Below are 26273 nucleotides of genomic sequence, written 5' to 3' on the forward strand. Positions count from 1 at the left end.
CTTATATACAGCCTCCATTAAAACAAATTTAGGAGCCAGTGATAGTTCTAATGTCCTTTTGAAGCACAAGAAAAGTCATTGAATTGTACATATAAAAGTCTTGAGTTCAAATTTGTTAAAAAAAGAAAAAGCCATTTTTAAGTCAGGTTGGCATTTAGATATTGCCAAGGCATGGCTAAACCAATGGAGGGTGGGGGGCGAGGGGAGAATTATTTCAGTAGAGAATTTAAATATTACAAAAATATCTGTTTTTTTTCTTTTTTCCGTTGTGTTTTTTTTACAAATGCAGCAGGATGCCCACTTGCTATTGCTAACTGAAGCATGGAAAGAAGGTATAGACCAGTTGTCTTTGATCCTTGGAATAGTTGAAACAAATTCAATGTAAAGCTGAACCAAGTTTACCACACAAACAGCGGTGGCAGATTTATTTCACTTGAGATACAAATGCATGTCCACATGACAGGCATAATCTGACCATGAGGTGGAAGAAATGTTTCTATAAGTAAGCGCAGGGAAATAGGGCGAGAGAAGGCTGGCATGGTTAAACATTCTGGATTCAGAAATGCACAGTGCCCCACATGTGCCTCTGCACGCAGGTTGCGCATGAGTCTGCACTTCCTATATGCAAATATGGCATCTTTCAGCAAGATGATCCAGAATTAAGAGTTTGGTGGCCCACTTGTTTGAACTGTTAAAATTAATTCTTTCGTGCTGCTATTCTTCTTCACTTTCATTTTCTGGTTCCAAATCAGAATCACCATTGATCTCCTTTTCAACAGTCATTTCTTGTTCATCAGATTGCTCCTCTTTTTCTTCATCTTCATCCCAGTTTTCCTGAGGAAAAAATAAATGGGAATATTTGAACCTTTGACAGTCACACAGTTTCTGTTACAAGCAGGAGGGAGAAGATCTGATCCAACTCCACTTACATCAGAGTCTTTATCTGCAATCATCTCATCATCTGAGCCTTCCTCCTCTGAGGATTCTGCAAAGAGAAAACAATCCTTCAGTCTGAAGAAAAGACTTTAAAATGTCATTGTGCAAACAATGCCCAACCCCACATGTTGCTAAGTCTCCAAACTGCGCTACTTCAATTCCAAAACTAATTCTACCCGAAGATTAGGTTGATCAACATGAATTAGGAACAAGTCACTTCCATTAACGATTATACAGTACAAAGTTGCAGTAGGAAGAAAGGCCAAACTGGAAGTGTACATGCATACACACAGACATGACTATCTTGAGGTCCTGCTGACTCAAAAGTGGCTTGACTGTATCTACCTGAGAAAGAGAGCAGCTAACACTAGAAATTCAAGGTTGCCAATTAAGCTAAGCAGCATACTGAACTTCCAATTATCTGATACTTTAATTTGTGAAGCAGGGATGGGAGGGTATGACAGGAAATAAAAGGAGGGGAAGGAAGGAACAACCAACCAACTATGAGATGCATGCATCATTAACGACTGTCTTTCCTGCCATGGACTTCCCACAGAAACTCTCTATTTGGGGACTGTATGCTAATGGATAAGGACAGGAACATGATGAACAGCCATCATGTATCAGATGTCACGTGAATTCAGGAGCTGAGCTACACCTAGCATACAACACTTACCATCTTCATATACCAGCTTCGCAGTCTGATTAACCTCAGTTGCATCCTGAACTGTTTCTGATGCTGCAACCTGAATGAATTTGCAGATTAGCCTTAGATGCAATCATATATTCCAACCTTAAAAGTCAACAAAACTCAAAACAATGTACGTGAAGCCTCCATCAAGTCTAACACATGTTAATTCATTTACGGTAGTAGTTTAACAGCCAAACAAGTACGAAGGACAAAGTAAAATTTTAGAGGCATCTGTTCTGAAGTGGCCCAGTACCTCCTACTTATTCCCCTTTAAAACTCTATGGGTTAGTAGACACATTTGGCAGGAAAAAACGTGTAACGCTTCCAATGAGCATGGACTAACTAGACAGTCAATTAAGTGTGCTGCTTTAAGCGTTATCAGCATAGCTGTACAGCAGCTGTTTTAAGCTCCCGATGACAGGTCCCATCAGATTTGTTCACAACAGGAGGTTAAGTCTGAAAACGACACTTCTTCACGTTATTTAGTTGGAACTCACCTGGGTGACAAGAATGAAGAGTCTTCCATGCAGACGGGAAAGCTTTTGCAAAGTTTTTACTCTGCTCTCCATTAACTGATATAGCATTCCCAGCTGAGGAATAAGGTCTGGCAACTTGAGAGGGATAAAGAAAAAATGAAGCTGTTGACCAACACATCATAGACGGCTTATTTTTAAATTTTTTTAACTACCTTTGTACACTTGGGGCAAGCAATCCTTGCTCACATTATTCTAGACAGAAGGGAGAGCTGAGGGCTCACAGAAACCACTGCAATTTGATCAGTTAATATTTAGCCATGTTCAGAAACATCATCTACTTTCAAAACATGGCAATCCTTATACTACTTTTCCTTTCCATAGTCACTGCTGTAAGCAGGTGTCACAGCACTATTTGGAAAGCTGTGTAAATGGGAACTGAATATAAACACCAGTGTACGAACGCAGCATCAGCAAGTTCTGATGTACAGTGATCCTCTAATGGGAGAAAGGACTAACAGTGCCAGAATGCCTTTTTTGTAACTGAGCAAGAGAGCTTTATCCATCACTTGTAAGGCACGGCTGGACTTCAGTTCAGAAGCTAGGACATTACTTACTACCCTGCCAACTATGGCACACCTTTACCCTATAAATCTAGCCATGCACAAGTCAGTCTCAAGATAAGCATTACAACAGCAAGACAAATTTAGTTCTGTAAGATTTAGCGACCCAGGGTAGATTACTCTTTGACAGTAATTTTGTTCCCTAACTCTCCCAGGTATGACATAACTTATCTTGGTTTGACTTTGGGTTGACTATAATTATGTCATGAATGACTAAGACAAACAATTTATAACCAGTGTGCAGCAATTCAGCAAAAGTGGCAGAAGTATAGCCCTGTACATTGATTTGAGCACTGTGATATGTGGAAAGCAGAAGACAGATTCCTGTAGGAAGAACATACATATATTGAATAATTTAAAACTAGTTTTAGTTATGTGCGTTAACACTAATGCAAAATACTTACTGTGGAAAGGTAGGATGCATGTAGAGTAAAAACAGACTTCAGCCATCGAACCATTAGTGAGGCACTGGAAAAATAAATGATATCAAAGAGATAATGGCTGAGAAACACCTATTTAACATTCTAGATGCTGAACAGTTCTATAGGAAGTGCTTCTCTTTCATTATATAAAAAGACAAATGCAGATGGAAATAAACCAGTTTAACTATCCAGATGAGATACCTATTTAAGTTATTTGTTAGGAAAAGAACAGACATTTAATTGAGAGATTAAACTAGGCATGTTCAGGGGTCTCTGTTTCTGACATATTTTATGTGAGGTTTCAATGAATAAAAGATCAAAGCATGCTACTTTTTTCTCCGCCTACAATGAGGGAATTTTTATTTTTAAAAAAGTAAAATAAAAAGCAACAACAATAAACTCACCACCATTAAGGACAGCTAGTCTCAGTAGAGCTATCCTTATAGCGATGTAACAAGATAGGGGGTGTGGGGGAGGAAGAGCTGGTTTTGTTATTAAACACACCACCAGGAGATGTCTAAATATATTTGATAATTAAACTGAATAAGCTATACATCTGAAAGTTATTTTATTTTACATATGCACCAGGTTCACAGTGTCGATATTCTGGGACTTCAGATACATTCCCAGGGTTATATGCTTATTTCAGGTATCCTTTTCCCTTTTTTAATTTCACTTCAGCCACCCTGAGAAAGCACTGCCTTAATAAAAGTTGCTCTTTGCACCCCCAACCAGGTGAGAATTTTTACTTCAAGACGCTGCAGTTTAATTACAGGTACTATGGAAATTAATCACATAGGTGGAGGGAGGGACCATAAAACATACTCTAGAGAAGTTTCAAATAAATTAAACTGTAGTTGAGCTGTCTCTTACCTGTATGGGTTGCCCTGCAATCTCTTTGTAAGCTAAAAGGACAAAAATAGCCAGTAATAAGTAAGAAACACATGATGAGTTTAAAAAAACAACACTACATGCATGTGACAGCCCTGATGTCGGGGCAGAAAGATCTCCAGGCATTTGAAGTTTGCTAGGATTAACCATTGCCAGGCTCCAGAACACTGCATTGCTGACTCTACCATCCTACACACAGGCTGCTAACTTGTGGTAGCTGAGTTCCATAATTACAATAAAACTAGAACTCTTAACAGACAATATATATACAGTGAAACTTAAAAGTGGGCAGGAATACATAGATGGAAATTCCTTTATGTGCCTCTGTGTATCTGCTTAGTAGAGCAGCTGTTACAACATGGACAAGTTGGGGAAACAAGTGAAGGTAGTATTGGGTAAAGGCTTTTTCACAGAACCAATATCAAGCTCTGGAGAAGACAGTTATATGATGATCTGTCCATCCACTGAGATTATATAGTCAAAAACTTGCACTTAGATTCTCTGACAAAGGTCCTAGAGAAGAAATGCTGCAACTCAGTAACATAAGTCTAAGGAGGTGTCATGACACTTGCTTAAACAGTCTGAACATTCAAAACCAGGCCATCTGCATAATATAGTTCAGATTAGTACCACAAGTAAAAATTAAATCTTACTTGTGGGTAGCACATTAAAAATCAAGAGAAATCTAACCATTTACTTATGTTACAGAATGTCAGTCACATAACAAGAGCAACTAATCGATGCTCAGTTTAAACAAAGTAATGTCTAGATAAGGCTAGTTATTAAACTATTTCTGTCTAAATAAAGATTTTATTTAATATCACTGAATAAGCAGTTCAGCAGCCAAATCCCTTTTAAAATTATTACTAAGTGATATCACAAAGTTTAAAGATAGCAACTGGGCTTCTGAGCTGTCCTCAAAAGAGGAAGGAAATTGCCCTTCAATTTCCAAGTGCTGTCTCAAACTCACTGCTATAAGTACATACTGTATTTGTCTTTCTCTCACATGAGTATCTAGCATGTTTGTGCTCATATAACTTGCTCTGGCTAGCACTACTATTTTCATGTCTCCAACTATCATCCATTTTAAAGTTTAGTTTAAAGGAGTAATGGTAATTGTTTGCCATGGACTAAACAAGTTTTAGCTTAAATGCTGCCTTTTCTTTTTCTCACATAATCATTTAAAATAACATTACATGATCTAATGTTCTTCCTAGCTTTGACAGTGGTACTTTGTCCTTTGGTTAAACTTCAGAGAAGATAAGAGCATATCAGATATAAATTAAGAACTATTTCTGTCCCGTAAAACTACCAAACCAATTTCACTGGTAAAAATAAAGAGACATATCCTGTATTTTCCCCAGCTAGAACACAAACCAAATGTGGCTTGTATGACAGTACAAGAAATGCAGTCTCTCCTACCTCATGCAGCAGTGGAATGACAGCATGTATAGGCATTCTGGCTACTGTGTTCTTTATTACACTTTCCTTTCTTGTGTTAAGCACTCTCTGTTAAAATGGAAAAATATAATCATTGTTTTAACATGTATACAAGCAATAAGCACAATCAAAAATTCCTGGTTTTAAATCTCTACTCCATTTAAATTTCTACTCCATTACCTTTGTATGCTGAGGATAAAAAGTAAAAGATTTACTGTGAAAAGGAGTTCCACTTTTCAATTCAGCTACAATTAACAAAATAAGACACTTAATTAACCCACTTAAAACAATCTAGCATTGCCTCTAGTCCACCCACCCCACGTTAGAAAGGAAGCATCACAGGCACATTAAAATTTCCCTTGCTATTTTCTGTGCTTGACTTCTATAAATAAATGCCTTTCACCAGCACCTGTGACAATTTCTATTCAGCATCAAGTTCTTAGGATTTTATTTTCCTGCCCCAGAACTATTATTTCCTCCTAGTCCAAGTGCAACTGTAAGCTTTTTGAGTGAAACTACTATCACCAATGCATTTTTCAAACAGTATCTACTTGGAAACCATACATTCAGGAGATTAAGTACAGATTATGCCCCAGCTCAAGCTAAAGGGAAGATGGCTGCATTAGTAACATTGCTTGTAAAACATCCGAACTGTGGCATAACAAATGTATCATAAACAGAAGTGTCTCAAAGTTCATGGACTGACTCAGAAAGCAAAGTAGATAACAACAAAAAAGTAACACTGCTACTATCAATAATACCACTGCCCTGAGCAGCAAATCAGCAAAAAGCAGCGGGAGAAACAACAGGTTCTTGACTGTTCAGCCTCCTCAGCTTTCAGGAAGGTTCCCCACAAGTCTCAGTGAATAGATTAAACCGCACACAATGATCGTGTAACACTTACATTTAAGATTTCTGCATCGTTGCTTTCCAAGCCCTGAACCAAAAGTACCGCGAAGCTATCTGTTTGTGGAAGGCCACCTGGAGTTTTTACTTTGCTCACATCAATATCCAATGCTTCTAGGCGCTCCTCAATGCTTTCCTGCAGACGGTAAACAAGGGCAGTGCTGTTTCAGTGCAGATTCTCAGAAACGTCAGCTGAAAGCAAAGTACCTAACCTACAGCATTCCCTGATTCCACTGGAAAATAAGACAAATTTTGCATGTTCTTTTTAACGTACCAACAGAGAACAGCCTGAGAAAAGAAGAGAAGATGGAGTTTTGAGTGAAAAGCAGTAATATACCTTAGCACAGAGACACAGACACAAGCATGTGACAAAGCTCTGCAGGAACATGGCAAAACTACGGGCAAGGCACACAGGCTTGAACAAGGGCAAGGTTTTGAGCAGAGGGAAGTCTTTTTCATACTAAAAGATGGTATCATTAACCTTGTTTCCACACCAAACAAAGCAAGTTCAAATTGACCTAAGAAGTTACAATGATGATTTATGTTTCTAGTGTATCCCTTATTGCTGTATTTAAAAGAGAAAAAAACTTTACTGTTGTCTCTCCCGGTTTCCTCTTGTTTTTCTTTCTCTCCTTTCCCGAGGATGGAGTTTTGACAGCAGTACTATGTCCTGGAATGCCAGGCACTAGAACTTTGGTGTCGGAGTTCACAACAGGCGTCTTTACCTAGCAGACAGAGATAACCACATTTGCATGAATTGCTAATACTTTTCTTCCAATTTAAAATACTGATTTTATTCTGAGACTGTCGTATACATGGTAAAACCAGCCTGCCACAACCCATTTTCTTGACACAGATATTAGGAAAATCCTACATTTTTAAGAGCCATGAATAACCTCAAGCAACAGCCAGCTAGTTTTCATAATTAACTAAAGCAACGGCCTCTCTGGAATCCCCTGTGAATTATTCTTCTTACAAGCTTGTTCCATAACACTCATCAAACTAAGTGTTTGTATCCAACAACAAATATTTGGATGTTTGCTAGCAACAGATACCACGTGTACTAACAGTCAGGCCCATAAACCACACGCAGATTAATTCAGCTTCCACTGGAAGGGAACTGATCACGAACAGCAGCAGTAAACAGTAAAAGGTAGTTACTATTCACTCGAGTTCCACCAATTTTCTTTTAGGGATTGCTCAAACACAGAACTCAGTAGACTGAATTGACTGAAGACCATGACGACAAACAGAGTAACCTTAGGTTATACCAAGCAAGCTATGGCATCCATCTTCAATGAACCCAAAGGAGATTGAATTTTAAAGGAAATATATTTAATAACCAAGCGGTCCCCTGACCCACAAAGGATGTAAGGGAGTATGCCACTTCCAAAACATCAAGAATGCTACTTGCTACTTCCAGAATTTCTTTAACCAGTGTTTCTGTGCAGGGCCTTTCTTCGAAGTACCTGCCCAAAATTCTGTACTTGTGAAAGCCCTGCTGAGTGCCCAATGAAGTGATACAAATATAATCTCCTACACTGAGCAAAGCAACTTCCATATGCTGTGTGTAAAAATAAAAAAAAAAAATTGATTTTGTAACTCAGGAATTTTACTGTAGAACAGCAGTTGTGTTAAAATACTACCCCCTTTCCTCACCACACTAATCACTGACCTTCTCCCCACAAGGCACGCTCAGACAGCCAAGAGAAATGTGTCTTCACTGGAATTCAGCAAGAAGCGAAACCAAGATAGGTATCATCACTGCATGCCAGGGAGTTCCTACACCTCTCACCACATTTCACCTCTGCTACCTGCCAGCTCCAGGACTGAGGAATCAGCACAAAACCCCGCCTGGCTGATGGAGCACCAGATCCAGTAGGTAACTTGAGGGTTAGAAAACCAGCGCTCACTTCACTGATAGTGCAAGCGTTTCAAATCTTCAAGGCCTTGAATATGCACACTGATTAAGAACTTCACAGCCTGTCTCTAAACACCCAGAGGATCCTGCATGAGAGAAAACGGTTGCAAGTGGCCTCAGTGGACACTGTGGCCATCATATTCTCTGTTAGTAGGAACACATGAAAGCCGCCTTGAGAAAGAGCCAAAAGGACATGCCCTTTAAGGCTCCATTACACTTTAGACTCTACATTTAGACTAAAACAAAGCCATCCCAACTTCACCCCAAACCATCAGGGTCAAAGAGGCTGTGCAAACTGACGGACTCTTGGGTAAGGACTGATCTCAAGCAGAAAAGAAACCATCAGCCAGTCCCATCTATCAAGCAGACCTGCTGAGAACAGGACTTGCTATGAGCTACAGGAGGGTAACTGTGTGTGAGAAGATACTAGGACACACAGCAGCTCTGAAGCACACTCTACCCACACCTGCCCAAGTGCTATGGACAACTGTAGCTCTGAGCAGGTCCGAGCTGCTCTGAGCAGGTCCGTCCAGAAATCCAACTTCATTTTAAAAGAGAGCAGTGAATTCAACCATTTCCAAAGTCAAACAAGAGGAGCAATAAAAATCGCATTTCACACAAAGCTCACCTTTGTTAGAGCAACGTCTGTTTTAAGTGACAAGGCTTTCTGGATGTCCCTTATCAAACACACATGGGATTCAGTGGTGTTCAAAGACTAGAAGGACAGGAACAAAACCAGTTAACATATTTGAGATTCACCCCTGTGATTTATTACACTACTGAAATATGAGAACAAATTCCAGAGGTATAAAGCAGAATGAACTTTTTTACACTCTAGAACAGCAGCTGCTTTGCACATCTGCATTTTGTTACCAGATCTCTATGTTCTTCAAAAAAGCTTGCAAACTGAAACAGTATTAAAACCAGTTTCAGTGGCCTAACTCAGTTACAGATGAAATGGTAAGAGACGGCAATAATGTCAAGTTGTATTTTAATTGAAAGAATGAAAGAATACAAATCATCTTTCAAAACAGCTCTGGAGCAACAGGCATAGCTCCCAGAAAAGGGGAAAGTAATAAGCTTTGCCTTGTTATACAATTTCAAAAAAGTAAAAAAAAAAAAAAATCCCTTGAACCAAGAACAGTATGCAGCCCTTATTACAAAATCCAAAACCTCTCCAGTAAGTTTTACATACCACTTTCTCTATAATGGGCTGTAAGGTGTTTCCATACACAAGCAGCAGAGACTGTCTGTCTGTGCAAAATGCAGCTGCTAGAATAGGGACTGGTTTTGGTGTGGAATCCTCATCATTTCCAGGCGTTGCTATCTGGATAGTACAGTTTGATGTTAAGGGCTTTTTGCAATAACTGAAAAAAAAAAAGGAATTTAAAAATTCCAAGAGGTTTAGCTCAAAACACTTCAGTACCCTGCACATACAAGCACCTTCCCTTAGCAGGTCCTTAGCAAACTCAGCCAGTTTACACCTTTTACAGATGGCTAAGGTGAAGTACAGACACAGAAAATCTTGGCTAAAGCCACACCTAACACCAAAGTGCAGCACAGCCCCAACAAGTAAGTTCTCCATAAATCTGCTCAGTAACCCAAGACAAAAAAACAGCTGGAACCTGGTTCGTGAAGAGATATAAGAGCTTAAGGCAGCAGCATGACAAGACTGAACTTTGCATTACAGTAATACCAGACCTTTCCCAAAGACACCCTCAAGATGAATACTAACTTACCCATTTAAGATATGTTCAAATAAATGCAACTGCCCATCTCTGCACACAACTGCTAACTTCACAGGCTGAAAGAAAGCACAGTAAAAGATTTTAATTAGATCAAAGGACAAACCTCCCGTAAGTACAGAGCATCAAGAGACAGCTGCATGGCTACAGATTGACTTTTTTCAGTAACCAAACACTTTAAAGACATAACTAAATCCATAAGGAAGACCAACGACACTGACATCTCAAGAACATTTAGTACAATTACTAGGAGACAAAAAGATAACTCATAACTTACTGTATCACTACTGATACATCCAAAAATTAATAGCTTGCACAGTAGACTATGTCACCGTAAGCAGCAAAGTTCAAAAAAATATGGTATCAAACATGTCTAGAAGCACAGGTGACAGGCAATGGCACTGTAAATACACTTAGAGGAAAGAAACTGAGATGAGTACACTCTGAGCGATTAAACGACAGGTGTACATTACAGAATACGCTTATCAAATACAAGCAGTATGAGGGTGCAACTGGAAACATTAGAAACGACAGCATGAAATACTGCTTTTAGAAAAGGCATCTAGGCAACAGGAAAAAATATTTTAAGTAATTACTGGAACAGATTGTAAACATGTTTCGCACACAAACATGTGAAGACAACTACTCTGAAAGACTTGTACTTGCTGAAATTGAGACCTGGGGAATGCACACTGCTACTTTAACTCATTAAAGGCTAGTTAACTGAAAATGCAGTTATGCTGCCAAAGCCACCTGAGATCAGAAAAAAACAGAACCATACCCAAACTGGATTTTTAGAAAGAAATTTTTTGTTGTTTTTGCTGCCAAGTTCTAACAACCATTTTGATCACTAACTTGTTCTTAACAGGAAACAACTGATATTTCTGCCATCATGAGCAAGATTTCTGAAGAAAACACTGAATTTGCACTTAGCAACTTTGAAAAATGAGTATTTCAAACTATCAGCTTTATAAATGCACCTGTAAAATACCCTTACACCATGAATTGGCATTCAGATCTCATCTCTGCGTAACAGAACCTGAATACAGAGCAAGCTTCTTTTTTTTACACCCTTAAAAGGAAACTGATGTGACAGTTGAAAATTGTTGAACATATTTGGTTACAAACTATTGCTTCTACCTCTTCTTTGACTTCTGATACAGTCAGGTCAATAAAAGTTGGTTCATCTGTTACTGTGAATGACATCACGGCATTCTTTTCTTTCCTATCTGATCTGATCTGCCTGGAAGACACAAACAGTACACATTATTTTCCATAGCACAAACGTACCCTCTGCACCTGAAAAGCATTATAAACCCTAGAAAACACCAGTGACTGTGGTAGTATCTACTCCACCCAAAAATACTCATGCTGTAATTTCAGCTTTCAGCTTAGAAAGTGTTCTTACATTCCAAGTGCAAAGTAACTCCTAAGTGAAATTTAGCAAGAAAACCTAGCATAAACCTTACAGTAAGTACAAAGAACAAGGAAGTCTATTACACAGTATGTTCCTGGCAAACACTAGTGATTCATACGGCAACTGGAAGCATGCTCAGACACAGCCAAGGAAATTCACATCTTCATTCAACAATCAGTGAGATGAAAGCACCATTTAAGAGATCATCACTGCATTTTTCCAGAGTGCCCCTTTGGCTTAATCAGAGTTCAGAACATACTTGTTGAGTCTATCTTCAACACTGATCATAATCAAAGTTATAAACTGTGAAAAGCTTACATACCATACACTCAGTAATCGGTCATGTATAGCTCCAGACAAGAAATAAAGCCCTGTAATTCCATCGAAGGCCTTGTTTTCATTCATAGGTTTCACTGTGGTAAACATTAATGATGACACCGATGTAGCATGGCCTGTGAAATTCTAAGAGAAAAAAAAAGAATCTTTCAGTGATTGCCATAAGTAGTCATATGGCAAAAATTAAAACGTTAGTTAACAAGGAACATTAGGAAAGATTCAAAAGTTACTAAGTCAACAAAGACATTTCAGTGACTTTTTTACTCGTGATCAGCCTCCTTGCATTTCTGTATTTCAAGGAAACTTTTTCTGACCCTCCAGATATTTACCAGAATTTTAAAAGTTAAATGGGGAATCAAAGGCCAATTCACTGAGATTCACTCCATGCAAAAGAAATCACATCCACCCATACTGTCAGAAAGCACTTCTTCCACGACCCCCAATTTTACACTTCAACTTTTACAGTGAAATTAGATTCATAGTTTCCTTCTCAACTGTAAGATGAATGCACAGGTCTCCTGACACACTAAGGCTGTTCAACCTGCCACCACACACAAAAAAAATTGGTTCCTCAGTCTACAATCATAAATATTGGTTTTGGCAGATACACATGGTAGTTGCCATGTGCCAGCAAGCCCATAGTAACAGCACATGTGTACAAACTCATCTGACAGCAAGTGCAGGAGATTCAGAGACTAGCTGCAACCTATCTGCTAGCAAGCAAAAGGAACATGGCCGCGTTCAGGAACAGCTAAAACACGGTAATCTGCTCATGCCTGAGCCCTGCTCAGGGAACAAGGAGGGTGTTGTTCCTGTGCCTTCCAACTGTTTCAGTAGAAAAATTGGTAAGACCATAAGTTATATGAAATTTAGCAAAGAAACCTGAAGGCTTCAATGAGGGACTCATGTTGAAAGTCAGGGAGCTTATGCAGAAAGCCATGCCAGCAGTAACTAATACTCTGGTGAACAGAGGTCTCCTGGTAGAAGGGCATCAGAAACAGACCCAGTGAAAAAGCACAGCATCCATCTTTCTGCTACAGGCTTGAGAAAGTGCTGGTAGCATGCTCAGACACAGCCAAGGAATTTAATGTCCTCATTCAACTCTCAGCAAGTTGAAACCACAGTTGAGGGTATCATCACAGCAACAGCTTCCAGCAGTCCCCTAACTGCTAATTGTCTCCTCACACCCAGTGAAATTTTCAGATCTCCTATCAGGAAATGTCACCAATAAAGAAGGATTTTTTTGGTCCAGTTTAACAAAGTTACTTACTCTGTAGACTTCTTTGGTCTCCAGGTCCCACAGCTTTATAGTTCTACCAGCTGACAGCAGCATTTTCCCATCTGGACTGATGCACAGAGAGGTAACACTGCTATTGTCACCTTTCCACTTGCTAGAATTTGGATGAAGGGATTTTGTAGGAAGGGAGAAAAGTGAAGAAATAGAAAAAACAATATTCATTAGCATAACCTCAAAATGCACATCAACCACATTGGAAAATTTAAGGCAAAAATCATTGAAAAAAAATAATTTAAGTAGTCAAAGATGAGGTCAAAGCTATTCTGGTTTTGCTCCCTTTCAAATTAGTTTACACAGAAATACAGCCACTCAAAAATGTAAAGCAATTTATTATAGAACTGACTTTTTTTTTAATATTTACCTATTCTGTTCTGAATTCCTCTCTCAAAGTTCTCTAAACAGTGTAAGAGTTCTCTAACTCAAAACAGGGTAAGAGGAGCCATAGCATTTCAAGACTTCCCTTTGCATCATAAACCAGAAAGCTTACACCAATCCATTCAGAAAGGCCTTCTCCACACTAAAATTTGGTTTCAAAGCCCCTTCAGTTCCTGGCCCTGCTCCCAAGCCTGTCAGTGGCACTGACAATAATAAACTTTGTCTTAAAGGTCTATGGTTCAAAGTACTATTTAAGATAAAAATAGAAAATAAAGGTGCTGTCATGAAAAGCTTGCATCTGCTTTGAAGGAGTCTGAGTACTACATATTTCTCGCAGGACAAAATTGCAAGGAAAGCATTAACACAAACCCTTTACAGTTAGGAAGCAGCCTGCAACCCATCACATCCTGATTTCTCATGTCCAAGCAGTACCTCTCCGTCTTCCAAAACAGAGCTCTTTTACTGTATTAACTTTTGATTAGATTTCATAGAAGCTGAAAGCTTTACTGCCTACAAACTTGACAAACAACATCACACCTTATGGAGAACATGACAAGATTTTGTATTCTCTTCCAAAGAAAAGGTCAGGACTAAGAATTTCAAACCATTTCATAATGTAAACCCAAGAAGGTATTTTTAAATATACTAAAAAGACTAGTCTAAACTAGACTGCAGAAAATAAAACACAACAAAAACCCGTTAGTTTTTACTTCAGATACTCTTCATATAATTTTACAGGAAAGTGTTTTAAACAGGATATCATGAAACAATAAGCTGCGTAAGAAGTACAGAATGCCTCTGAGTATTCAGAGTATATAAGACATGAAAAGGCTACAACCAGAGAAACAAGAGGTCATCCAGAAAGTTTCAGACTACTTCCCTCTAACACCTTGTCTTGCCTCTTCAGAAATCTCTCTTCCCCAACAGCTTGTCTCTCTGCCAGAGGTTTCAGTGTGCTGCACAGACCTCCTGAAGTGGTTCTATAGATTAATTCTACAGTAATTAAGAAAGTCAAGTCTAAAGCCATGTGGTTTCAATTCCCTGTCTAGCAGTCCATACCACTATAGGAAGATGTCTAGAAACCTGCAAATCAAAAGAAGTTGAATACCCTACCCCAGAAGCAACCATCGTGTATTCTCTGTGGGACACTTAAGGATTCATTTCCAGGTCCCGACAAAGAAAAATTTCATTTAAAAAGCATTACATTATATTGCTGGTGTACTTTCAATGTATAAACTCCAGGAATTATTTTTTGGTGCCATCTTTAAAATTAAAGACTACAATGCCTCTTATTACCTTTTACAACCACCCCCAAAAAAGTGACAGTATGGGACATGGGCAGAGGGAAACACCCCACATGAAGCATGACAGGAAAAATTCTCACATTTCCTAAGAAAGCAGTATGACTGAGACCCATCTCAAGTATCTGTACAGGAACACACGTGCTATAGGATATAAACAGGGGGAATTATAATAGATGTCCATGGGCAGCTTCAGAGCTCTGATCTCACTGGCATCACAAAAAAACCAGTGGGATAGCTTGCAAGACAGGAATGCTGCAATAAATGGACCTTCAGGAAGGCACTTCAGCAAGGACATGCCAGGAAGGCAAAAGGGAGAGAGGTTTCTTGACACAAAAGCATACCATGAATGCATGGAGCTTTCCTCTGAAACAGGCAAAGGGCCAGTAGAGAATTTACAGGTATGTATGAGAAGAAATCAACAAGGGTGATGTGGCGGGTATCTGCCACAGATTGTCTGATTCAAAAAGAAATAGATAATTCTTCATAATCCCACACCCTGGTTCTTCCAAGGGGCTTTAAGCACTCCAGCAACTGCTGGAAGGGCAGCACAGGAGGGCACAAGCAGTCCCAGAGATTGCTGGCAAATGCTGAAGACCTTTTCTTGATGCAAGTGATTTATAACTGTACTATGAAAGGTGCTTTACTGGATCAGCTACTCAAAAGAAAAAGAAAAAAAAAGGAAGAACTGGTCAAGAATGTGATGGTTGATGACAACCTCCAGCTATAGCAACCACAAAACAATGGAATATGAGACTAAGGAAAACAAGCAATACAAACAGCAGAATTACAATCCTGAACTTCAAAAGAACTTCTCCGCAACTTATGCAGAGAACTGACTGGTAGGATCCCACTGGAGGCTACCCTAAAGGGGAAAAGGGTCTTCTAGAATAACCTCCTCAAAGCAAAAGAACTGTCCATTCCAAAAAGCAGAAAAATCACCAGTTATTGCAGAAAGCTGGCTTAGCCAAGTGGGTAACTCCTGACTCAACTCAAAAACACAAAAAAGAAGTATAGAGAAGGTGAAATTGGAGATCGAAATATAAAATTGTCCAGGCATGCAGGGACAGAATTAGGCAAAGCTTACCTGGTGTTCAAACCAGCAGGCAATATGAAGGCCAACAAAAGGACACCTACATACAGTAAGCACATCAGCAGCAGTAAGATGATGACTGAGGAAAGCGTGGGCCTGCTGCTGAACGGTGTAGGGACCCATTCAGTACACAGAAAAGGCCAAAGCACTCAAGAGCAAAGTCTCTGAAGGCTCCCATGTTCCCAAACCTAGGGCCAGAGTCAAAGGGAGCAAAGCACTCCCCATAGTAAAGGGAGATCAAATTAGGGATCACAACAACAAGTTCAACACATGTAACTCCTTAAAACTGAATGGGCTGCACCCAGAACCACTAGGGCCAGTGTTACTACAAGACCACGCTATCATTTTGAGGGGCCATGTAGCTGTCCTGGTTTCAGATGGGACTGAGTTAATTTTCTTCCGAGTAGCTGGTACAGTGCTGTGGTTTGGATTTACTGTGAGAATAATGTTGATAACGCACTGATGTTTTAGTTGTTGCTAAATAGTGCTTATCCTAAGTCAAGGATTTTTCAAGTTTCCCAAGCTCTGTCAGCAAGCAGGTGCACAAGAAGCTGGGATGGAGCATGGCCAGGACAGCTGATCTGAACTAGCCACAGGGATATTCCATACCATCGAACGCCATGCTCAGTACATAAACTGGGGGGAACTGGCCAGGAGGGGCAGATCACTGCTCAGGCATCGGTCAGCAGGCGGTGAGCAACTGCGTTGTGCATCACTTGCCTTTTCTTGGGATTTATTTCTCTCTCTTTTATTATATTCCTTTTCATTACAATTTTTTTATTGTTGCTATTATTATATTTTATTTTATTTAGTTACTAAACCATTCTTATCTCAACCCATGGGTTTCACTTTTTTTTCCCCGATTCTCCTCCCCATCCCACTGGGAGGGAGTAGAGGGGAGGCATGAGTGAGCATCTGTGTGGTACTTAGTTGCTGGCTGGGCTTAAACCATGACAGTAGCTCAGGAGAAATTTCTCACGACTTTACAAGAAAAAAGAAAGATAAAATATATCCATAAAAGAATCCAGGAAACGGATGGTTATGTAACAAACCTACCTGGAAGCCATTTCCAGGCACACAAAGGTCAAAAAAGTGACTGGGAACATCCAGCATAGATTTACAAATGGCGGATCATGCCTAACAACCCAACTGCCTTTGTAATGAGACAGATGTCTTGGTGGATGAGAGGAGAGCCAAATATGCCATTTAACTTAACTTTAGTAACACTTTTGACAACACCTCACATAGGATCCTTGCAGCCAAATGGGAGATATTGACTGAATGGGTGGACTCTGAGGAGGGATAAGATCTGGCTGTATCACTGAGTTCAACAGTTGTCATCACTGGTACAGAGTCTAGCTGCTCGCCAGTTACTGGTGTCACCCCGTAAGGACATCTCAATACACTTTAATATCCTCAGTAGTTGCCCAGGTCTTCATTAATGACATCAAAACAGGATAGAATGCACACATAACAAGTTCACATTCAATACCAAATTAGGGACAGCAGTTGATATGCTGGGGGTCGGGGCTATTACTCAGGAACATCTCAGCGGGCTTGAGAAACAGGCTGTCAGAATCTCAAAGGAAAATGTGAAGTCCTGCATGTGGGATGGAAAAAATCCCAGTACAGGCTGAAGACAAATGGCTAGAAAGTAGCTTTACAGAAAAGAAGCTTGCTGTCCTCATAGTCAACTTGAACATGAGTGTAAGCAGAGAGTCCTTGCGGCAATGAGGTCAACTGCATACTGATCTGCATTAACTAAAGTGTAGTCAGCGGGTTGAGGAAAGTGATTCCTCTCCTCTGCGCAACACTTTGAAACTTCATCTGAGCACTATGTCCAGTATGGTAGAGCACATGAAAGTCACCGACATAGTGGAGTAAATCCAGTGGAGGGCCATGAAGGCAGGTGAGGAACTAGAGCATGTAATGTAAGAGAAAGGTGAGGGAACTGGGTGTGGTCAATCCTAAGAAAAGAAGGCTAAAGGGAGATTTTATGGTCATCTTCTGTTACTTTACATCGGGGTCTCAAGTTAATACAACCCAAGGATGCATCTCTTTTCTACGGAAATCAAAGAGGCTACTGACAACAGGCTGTCTGCAGTGCTCACACCATCTTCAACAAAATCAACAGAGCTGTAGTAATAACAACACAACAGCAGGAAATGTTACAGAAAAGGAACAACAGCATAACAGAAAGCTCAAGGTGCCATCACGCACTAGGCTTTTACTGAAGTAAGATAACCATGATCATTAATAGATATCTTGGTTTCTTCTTTAAAGTTTAAAAACGTATTGACTTTATTACAAAAGAAAGTAAACGCCTACACCCGACACCATGTTACTCTGCACTACTCTCATTTTGCTCAACAGTACTTCAAAAACAGCAGCAGCTTGCTCAGACAGCCAAGTGGAACTGTCCCCACTGCACATCAGTAGTGTGCGAAACCAAGTGGGTTATCATCATAGCAAGGCCCTCTGCGCAAAATTAGATGTGCATGTAACCAGCTTAATTAGAATGAGGTATTCCAGTATCCGCTCCCCCATATTTCCAAGGATATTTTCTAGAATTTAGGTTTTTCAACGTCCCAAAAGTGACTATGTCCCACTAAAAGTGAGCATAGAGGGACCCAAATCCCTCTCAGCACATTACTTGTTTCATCTAGTCTTTACAACACAGGAAGAAACCCAACTATGAGAATTACTACTTTGTTCCTTAATAAATCCACTTCCAGTCTCAGAAAAAATAATAGTCAACAGTCAATTTTGTACAGTGGATGTGAAGCCTGGAGAGCAGAACACAGCATTTCCAACAGAGCCTTACTAAAACCTGTGAGGGAAACGTACAAAAGCAAGTGCGAACAAATTCAACCCAAAACCGTCATCACTTACCACTTTACTTTGCAGGTCTGTGTGTTCCATTCCACAATGTGTTTGTCCTCTGAACAGCTATACAAGCAGCAGTTGTCTTGATGCCATCTCACACAGTTTACTCTGTTGTCATGACCACCATCCTACAAAAGGTAAAAGGGCATCAACTCATTAATAAATTAAGACTTGACTACCGAGTGGTGCCCACACCAATGTGAACAAGCTGCTCTTTTGAGAGCTAAATTCCCGTCGCTGTCAACTTGAAGAAAGAGCGTGGTTTTAAAGACCAATATATATATAGTTACACAAGTTAAAGATCTTTCATGTTTTGATACGTACATATAAGTATTTGAATCAATTCCTGTTCTAGCATTTCAGTTAACAAAAAAATTGTCCTGCCCACTATTTTTATACACACAGCCAAACAAGGCCATCTAACAGTATGGAATTTGCGCAAAGAAAAGGCTAGCACAGAGGCTTTGCTGACAGTCATCTAAGTGCCTGCTTGCTTAAGTACATTCAGAGATGAGAAGCCTCCCCTTTGTACCCAGCAATCAAGAGCGAGCTGAAGGAAGACCTAGATAGGCTGGAGAATTGGGCTAACAAGACCCTTATGAAGTTCAAGAAGGATAAGTGTAAGGTCTTGCACCTGGGAAACATAATCCAGGAGTGCAGCACAGCCTGGGATCTACCTGGCTGAGGAACAGCTCTGTGGAAAGGGACCCGGAGGTCCTGGTGGACAACAAGTTCAATATGAGTGAGCAATGTGCTGCAGCAGCAATGAAAGCCAACAGGATGCTGGGTTGCATCAACAAGGGCATCACCAGCAGAGATAAGTCATCATCACAATCTACTTGGTGCCTGATGGGCCACACCTGGAATACTGTGTCCAGTTTTGGTCTACGCTATAAAAAAAAATGTGGACAGGCTGGAGAGGATCCAGAGAAGGGCCACAAAGCTGATCAAAGGCCTGGGAAGCCTGCCATGTGAGGAAAGGCTGAGAGAATTGGGTTTATTCAGCCTTGAGAGGAGAAGGCTTAGGGGGGACCTTATCACCATGTTCCAGTATTTGAAGAGTGGCTACGAAGAAGACGGAGACCCCATTCTACAAGGAGTCACATGGAAAAGACAAGGGGTAATGGGTACAAGTTATTCCTGGGGAGATTCTGATTGAACGCTAAATGAAAATTTTTCACAATGAGAACAATCAGCCACTGCAATGATCTCCCCAGGGTGGTGGATTCCCCAACATCAGACACTTTTAAGATTCAGCTGGACAGGGTGTGGGGCCATCTTGTCTAGACCGTGCTTTTGGCAGGAAGGTTGGACCAGATGATCCTTGAGGTCCCTTCCAACCTGGTATTTTAGGAGTCTATGATCATGAGATCAGAAGACCCTATAAAGGGGTAATATTCACCTCTCCTAACAACCAAAATCTCTGCATCTTAAATATAACCTTTAATCATTTATGAACATACTACCCCGAGTTTATAAAATTCCACTATTTGAATTGGCACCAGTCAGCTCAGACTACTCCTAAAAGCGTCACTGAAAATTGGCTTTGAGCAAGACAAAATACATCACAGCAGGGTATTCTGTTCAATAAGGACAGCTAAAAGTGACAGTTCTTGTTCTAGCAGGAATAATCTTTCAATTCAACCTTTATGTAAAAAACAAAGTAGTCGCCAAATAACATCTCCTATCCTGCTCCTACAGCAGAGCAGCCATTGTTTTCAAAACAAGTGAAACTGTGAATTTTAACGTGAAACTTTTATTTTGTTCAGTTTTCAGGCATAAATACAGCTTTTCCATAAAACAGAGTTAAGTGTTAGCTAGTATCACCTGCATGTATCACAAGTTTAAGAAGTCACTGCTTTCTCTAAATTCATGTACCTCTACCACCTTACAGTTTAGAAGCAAAAGTATGCCCAAGTATCTCAAAGTATTGCACAGAGTCATTCATACAGATTTATTTTGGTTGTTATGTAATCCAAGACTAAAACCAAGGTATTTAGGAGTAACAGGGAAGTTATCAATGAGAGAGACAAAACAAAAACCATCATAGCTCATTGGAGAAAGATCACGTGCTGAGAGAGCTCAAAAGCTTCCACGAGGGAGCTAAGTTTACAAAAGAGTCCATCAACACTACATCTTCCCATGAAATGATGAGTACTTCAATCCTGCCCTCCTCTCCCACAAACAACACTGTGCAGGAATGGAGGGTATGACACTCCCACTGTGTTATACGTGTTAACTCTCCAATCAGGCATTTCATCGTTTCTGTTATTTTTAATGCAAAATAGCAAATCTATGCACAATGTTAAGATATTACAATAACTTTGAAACCAAGATTTCTCAACATGTACATACTGCCAACAATAGAAAAAACATGAAGATTCCCAAGCACCTGAATTACTGCACTTTTATCCACACATGCAACTATTCAGAAAAAAAAAAAATCTGAATTATGTTAGTTTATTCCATTTTTGAGCAGCAGAAAGAACAGCATAAACTGACTGAAACCATCAGTATTTGGTAGGATGTGATGAAGAGTGTATTACTTACTAGCTTGCTCTGTAACTCTCCTTTTACTGTGCTGTACAACAAAATGCTGCCAACTGCTGTACCAATAGCCAGAATATCTAACTGCTTGTCCACATCTGCAACTTCTGACTTCCGTTTTTTCCTCTGGGGCCCATCCTGCAAAATCAAAAAAGATAAAACATGAAACAGATTAGTCTGACCAGCTAATTTCAGTGTTAAAGCAGAGGGGAAAAAAACTTTGGTAAGTTTGAGACCCAGTCAGCCAGCACAAACTCTGCCGAGACACAAAATGAAGACACTGAAGTGCACAGCAACCTACAGACTCATCTTGTACCTCCATGTACAAGGTAAGAGTGCTGCTTTGAGTCAGGTGGAAACATCTGGTGAAGGCCCTTTCCCTATCCTAGCAACCACATGCATGAAGGAAAAAAACACATTCAAGTTTTTCACAGAGTTCATGTCCCACAGGCAGAGGTAAAGACTAACACAATCAGAATACTTCACCCGCAAAATGGCAAGGCTTGATCAAGAACAATCAGTTTATTTTTTCTCAAAAGCTATTCAGAAGAACCGTACAAATATTAAGTATTCATAACACCTCTTAAAACAAAAGTCCTACTCCGCTCTGCAGAGAGAAGCAATGAGGACTAAGCTAAGTGCTGTGCCCAAGTCCTGTCATCAGTACCAGAGGTCCTCCTCTGAACAGGCAATTCTTATGTCTTTACTCTCTTATTCTGCAAGTGCTATCAACCACTTCAGGTAGAGATTTCACTTCACTTCTCAAAGAAAAACAGGTGAATGCAGCACATCACTGCGAAGGGGAGAGGGAATAAAACTGGCTCCTGAGCATGTGTAACTAAAATGGAGGGCAGAAGAAGCCACTTAATTTATTCTCACTGGGATAATCTCATATAACTAATCACACACACAGAAAGGAAAAACTGTTCAAGGACTTCTGAAGAAAAAAAATCATCCCTAATGCTACCGATTATTTTTTAATTGCAGTTTGGTACATCTCCTTCCATTTGTTTCAGCAAAACATTCTCTCAACTTTAAAAAAAAAAAATTATACACAAGCTTCCTCTACAGAACAGATATATTTGCACTGATGAGCAGCCAGAAGAAGCCAAAGGAGACTGATAAAATAACGTGAGCAACCAGGTCTGTGCAAGCTCCATGTGGTGTAGCTAATCTGTCATACAACAGACATCACACAGCAAGCATAAATAATTTTTACTCCGGTCCAGAGATATAACGACAAACCAGATTTGGGAGTTTTTACCACAACTAAGATTTAGAAGTATAACAGCACAAGGTAAGTACTTTCATTCTTTGAAGCAGGACTTCCTTTTCCTCTGTACTCAACACAGACACCTTCTGCAAGGAAAAGTGTTCAGGTTTAGGCCAATAAATACCAAAATGCTATATAGACACTTTTACATCAAAAGCAGGCTCTTGAGGAAAGAGATTACATCGGGTTTTTTGCAAGCATTTGTTTAGGCTTAATCTTCCCTGGAAAAGTGTTCATAAAATATTATGAAAACACAGGTGCTGAGAAACCATCACAGTCTCAAAGCACAACCTAGTAAATCAACCAGGTTTTAAGACAATATATGAGAAAAGACTCAACTAGTTAAATTTTTGGCAGTAATGCTGACTAAGACATCTTGTCAGATGCTGTCTGGCATGCATCTCCAATGGCTACGTGGCCCTTGACTTTGCAAGTACAATTTATGTGTTTTCTGGTACTTTTCAATCTCTCTATGTAGTTCTACTGACTACCCCGCACAACCCCACTGCAAAGCAAAATCACATTTAAGAACAATTTTATTCTTGTCCCTTGCATAAATCTTTTAACTAAAATTTGTTCACCCTTCATTTCAGTCTGCTATGGCCAATCTCCCTTGGAATAACCCAAAGATACAACAAAATTCCCACTAAAGTCCACAGTTATTTTCAGTGTGAAGAAAGCTAGAGGCAGTGAAGGTTTTTCCAATTATTTTTTTACATATATTTCTTTACTGACCATCCCTTTATCAGCATTATCAGTGGGGAATTTTGTCAGAAATTTTTGCATGAAAGAAATGCCAGTGGAAAATTCAGACACCTACTAATGTCAGAGGTGATTTGAAATCACACTTCAAGAACTAAAAATAAAGTTAAAAAATAATCCAACATCTCTACCCTGCATTAGATTAGTACACAGACTGCCAACTGCAGTAGAGATCCATGTGGGATTCACTTGTGAATCAGGGTCTTAAACATAAGAGCACCCTGTTTTCACTGATAGGATGGAGAGCTGAACTATACCAAGTATCAGTTTCCTTTTGGGTTTTTTTCAGATTTATGGAAACTCAAAGTTTACTTAGAAATCCATCAACTTTGCCTGAAAAAGTACAGTGCTTTAATTAGTAGAGGTAATTAAAATAAGTTATTTGAAAAAGTACTGTGCACATATTTTTCCATAATGCTCTTACTTGAGCAGGTCAGCCACTGAGACTTTTTTTAAAAAAAATCTCTGCTGCTCATGCATGAAGTAAAGCACTTAAAACACTGATGGGGGGAAGCCTAAACAGTCTTAAGAGTTGAAGATGACAGAGTAGTTGCAGCTTACTAGGAAGAAAGTGGAAGAAGGTATTTTGAAAGTTGGTGGTCCACATACTCTTGCACAAGGCATCACTTCATGGAGCAGGAGATGGTGAACACCACGAGCAGGAAGCACTGACGCTATGAAAGCACGTGTGCAGGGAACATCCCAGTAAGCCACCACTGCATCAGCAATTCCAGGGCCTGCAGTTCAAAACTTAATTTCTAATACTCCCCTGTAACACATGGCCTTCATTAACAGGGCAGCAGTTCAAAACATACTTAGTTTACACGTAACTTGGCCAAACACTATTTACAGATATCTACTGGCACAGTTTTACTCCTGAACACCAGATACTAGTACTACCTAGACAGATGTCAACTCTCCAGGAATATAAAAAAGACTAAACAACGTCAGAAAAAACACATTCAATAAAATATATTTGACAGAACCATCACAGCTTTAGTTCTTCAGTCTAAGGACAAACCAATGAATTGTAAAAGTTTATGACATAATTATTCCAAGAAACGGTGTGCTTTCCAACTCCACTTGAAAAAGTACCAACTTTCAAGCAGTGGGCAGCATTCAAACTACTGGAATAATTAGAAAGCACTGAGAGATAGCCAAATGCTGTCTGATTAAGTCTATTTTTCATACAACCCTAAACCAGGTTAAACTGGAGCATTTGTGGGTTTTCGGGGTGGGTCTCTAGAAAAGGCTTAGTTTTTAAAAGCCACTCAGAAACCTCCTGTGCTTGACTTGCTACACCACAGCAGTGCACTGTGTTAGCTTAAGTTTTATTTCACACAGGGTAGATTAATGCCATTTTCACACGCCAATTTCAGTTTATTTAAGAATGTAGAACTTACACAGCCCTGCAATTAATGCATGTGGGGTTTTTTTTCCAATTTATATGACAAATGAACAGGTTATGGCCAATCTAAAACTAACCCTTTCTGTCGCATTCTTTAAATGCTCTGGGAGTTTTTAAAGTTTAAGGACTAAACTGCTCAAATGAAAAGAATGAGACAGTATCATCTTCCTCTGGATTAGTAATCTGTGTGTTAAGCGTTCTGAAATACTTCTTACAGTAGTTAAAATACATTAAATTGTTGATATACCAAAACACACTTTAAAAAGCCCTCCCTCCTTCTTATGATAAATGGGGTGGATTTCACATACTTCATCCAAGGGATACATCTTTTCTCAGGAAATCATATGTTCTAGCTAAAAAAATAAAATTACTTCAACATAAAGAGGATGAAAAGGTACCTTACTGTATATACTCCAGATATTTTCAGGTCGAGTGTTCACCTGAGGTGAAGTTAAATAAAACAAATTCAAGGTGGAGAACATCCGAGCCCTCTGATGCGTGTTCTTAATAAAGCTACCGAATACCTTCTTGCAGGATTCCTGAGCTCAGGAAGACGCGTCACTGACAGCGTAGCAGCTTGCATGGACATACTGCCAAGAGTAAGGAAGTGTGGAGAGATACTGCCTTTACTGGGATGTGAACTGGACGTAAACTAAGAGGACGTACAGCAGCCGACCTGCTCTGTAGCATCACCTCTTCGATTAAGGTGAGATGTGCCGTGAAGTAACATACCTGGCTCCTTCAAGGAAGGCTTCTTCCACGCAAGTTATACGAAAGACAAATGATTTTACACAGTCAGTGCTTCTGTTGATAGACCCTTTTTCTTGTTTAAAAAGAAATAATAAAGCTTCTAGTGCTGCTTCCCCCAACACCTGAAATTTGCCTTGTGAAGAGCAATGCCGTGACGCTCCTCTGAGAGGAGCGGATTCCCCTTACGGCCCACCACCCCGGGGAACGCCACGCGTGGACATGCCCCAAGCACCGCGGGAGCGGGGGTCGGTGACTGAACCCCGCGGAGCTCCGCACCGTCCCACGGGACCATTCTCCCATTCCCCGCACCAGGACTCCCGCGTCTCCGCTCCCAGGCCCGCCCGGCCACGCCGACCCCCGCCACATGGCGCCGGGAGGGCGGGGTGAAGCCGAGCGGGCCGCGGCCACGCGTCGAGGCTGCTCGGGGCGCCCGCCGTCCCCATCCCACCCCTTCCTTTGCGCCGGTGCCCCCCGTCCCGCCCTCCGCTCCCTTCCCTCACACGCTGCCCGTACCTTGCTGGGGGGCGGGCGTCCCCCCGGCGGGGCCCAGGCCAAGCAGGTACAGGCAGCGCTGAGGTGGGCGGAGGGCACGTACTCGTGCTGCAAGCGGCTGCTCGCCGTCTCCCACACCCGCAGACGCCCATCCGCGCCGGAGATGGCGAAGAAACGGCGTTCGCGGGGGGAGAAAGCGCAGAGGGCCCGCGCCGCTCCCGCCGCCTCCCCGCCACACGCTGCCGCGGCCATGGCGCTCCTTGCCCGGCCCCTCATGCGCCGGCGCAT

At 40.5% G+C, this 26273-nt stretch overlaps 1 protein-coding gene and 4 non-coding genes across 6 annotated transcripts; all 5 read right to left on the minus strand.

Annotated features, from left to right (window-relative positions):
* Positions 1 to 393: 393 nt before the first annotated feature.
* On the minus strand, positions 394 to 26246 carry WDR43 (WD repeat domain 43). Of its 2 annotated transcripts, XM_074897375.1 has the most exons (19): positions 26007 to 26246; positions 21304 to 21438; positions 19586 to 19588; positions 18760 to 18881; positions 13072 to 13192; positions 11788 to 11927; positions 11189 to 11291; positions 10043 to 10107; positions 9499 to 9670; positions 8932 to 9018; positions 6971 to 7107; positions 6381 to 6513; positions 5459 to 5545; positions 4019 to 4050; positions 3128 to 3191; positions 2125 to 2238; positions 1613 to 1682; positions 930 to 985; positions 394 to 834 (listed from the first exon to the last, which is right to left on the minus strand). In XM_074897375.1, exons 1-19 carry the CDS (start codon positions 26235 to 26237, stop codon positions 715 to 717), a joined length of 1992 nt encoding a protein of 663 aa, XP_074753476.1. In that variant the 5' UTR covers positions 26238 to 26246; the 3' UTR covers positions 394 to 714. The 2 variants fall into 2 exon arrangements, with proteins under 2 accessions (XP_074753476.1, XP_074753474.1); XM_074897373.1 differs by lacking the exon at positions 19586 to 19588 and having other exon boundaries at positions 6381 to 6518; positions 6976 to 7107.
* LOC141956605 (small nucleolar RNA SNORD53/SNORD92) lies at positions 8074 to 8152 on the minus strand. The gene has a single exon (XR_012632976.1). It is a non-coding gene; the product is annotated as a small nucleolar RNA SNORD53/SNORD92 (small nucleolar RNA).
* On the minus strand, positions 11597 to 11680 carry LOC141956609 (small nucleolar RNA SNORD53/SNORD92). The gene has a single exon (XR_012632980.1). It is a non-coding gene; the product is annotated as a small nucleolar RNA SNORD53/SNORD92 (small nucleolar RNA).
* LOC141956608 (small nucleolar RNA SNORD53/SNORD92) lies at positions 12863 to 12946 on the minus strand. The gene has a single exon (XR_012632979.1). It is a non-coding gene; the product is annotated as a small nucleolar RNA SNORD53/SNORD92 (small nucleolar RNA).
* LOC141956606 (small nucleolar RNA SNORD53/SNORD92) lies at positions 18262 to 18339 on the minus strand. The gene has a single exon (XR_012632977.1). It is a non-coding gene; the product is annotated as a small nucleolar RNA SNORD53/SNORD92 (small nucleolar RNA).
* Positions 26247 to 26273: the final 27 nt, after the last annotated feature.

Source organism: Athene noctua, chromosome 1 (assembly GCF_965140245.1).
Source record: "Athene noctua chromosome 1, bAthNoc1.hap1.1, whole genome shotgun sequence".
In the NCBI taxonomy this organism is placed as follows: Eukaryota; Metazoa; Chordata; class Aves; order Strigiformes; family Strigidae; genus Athene; species Athene noctua.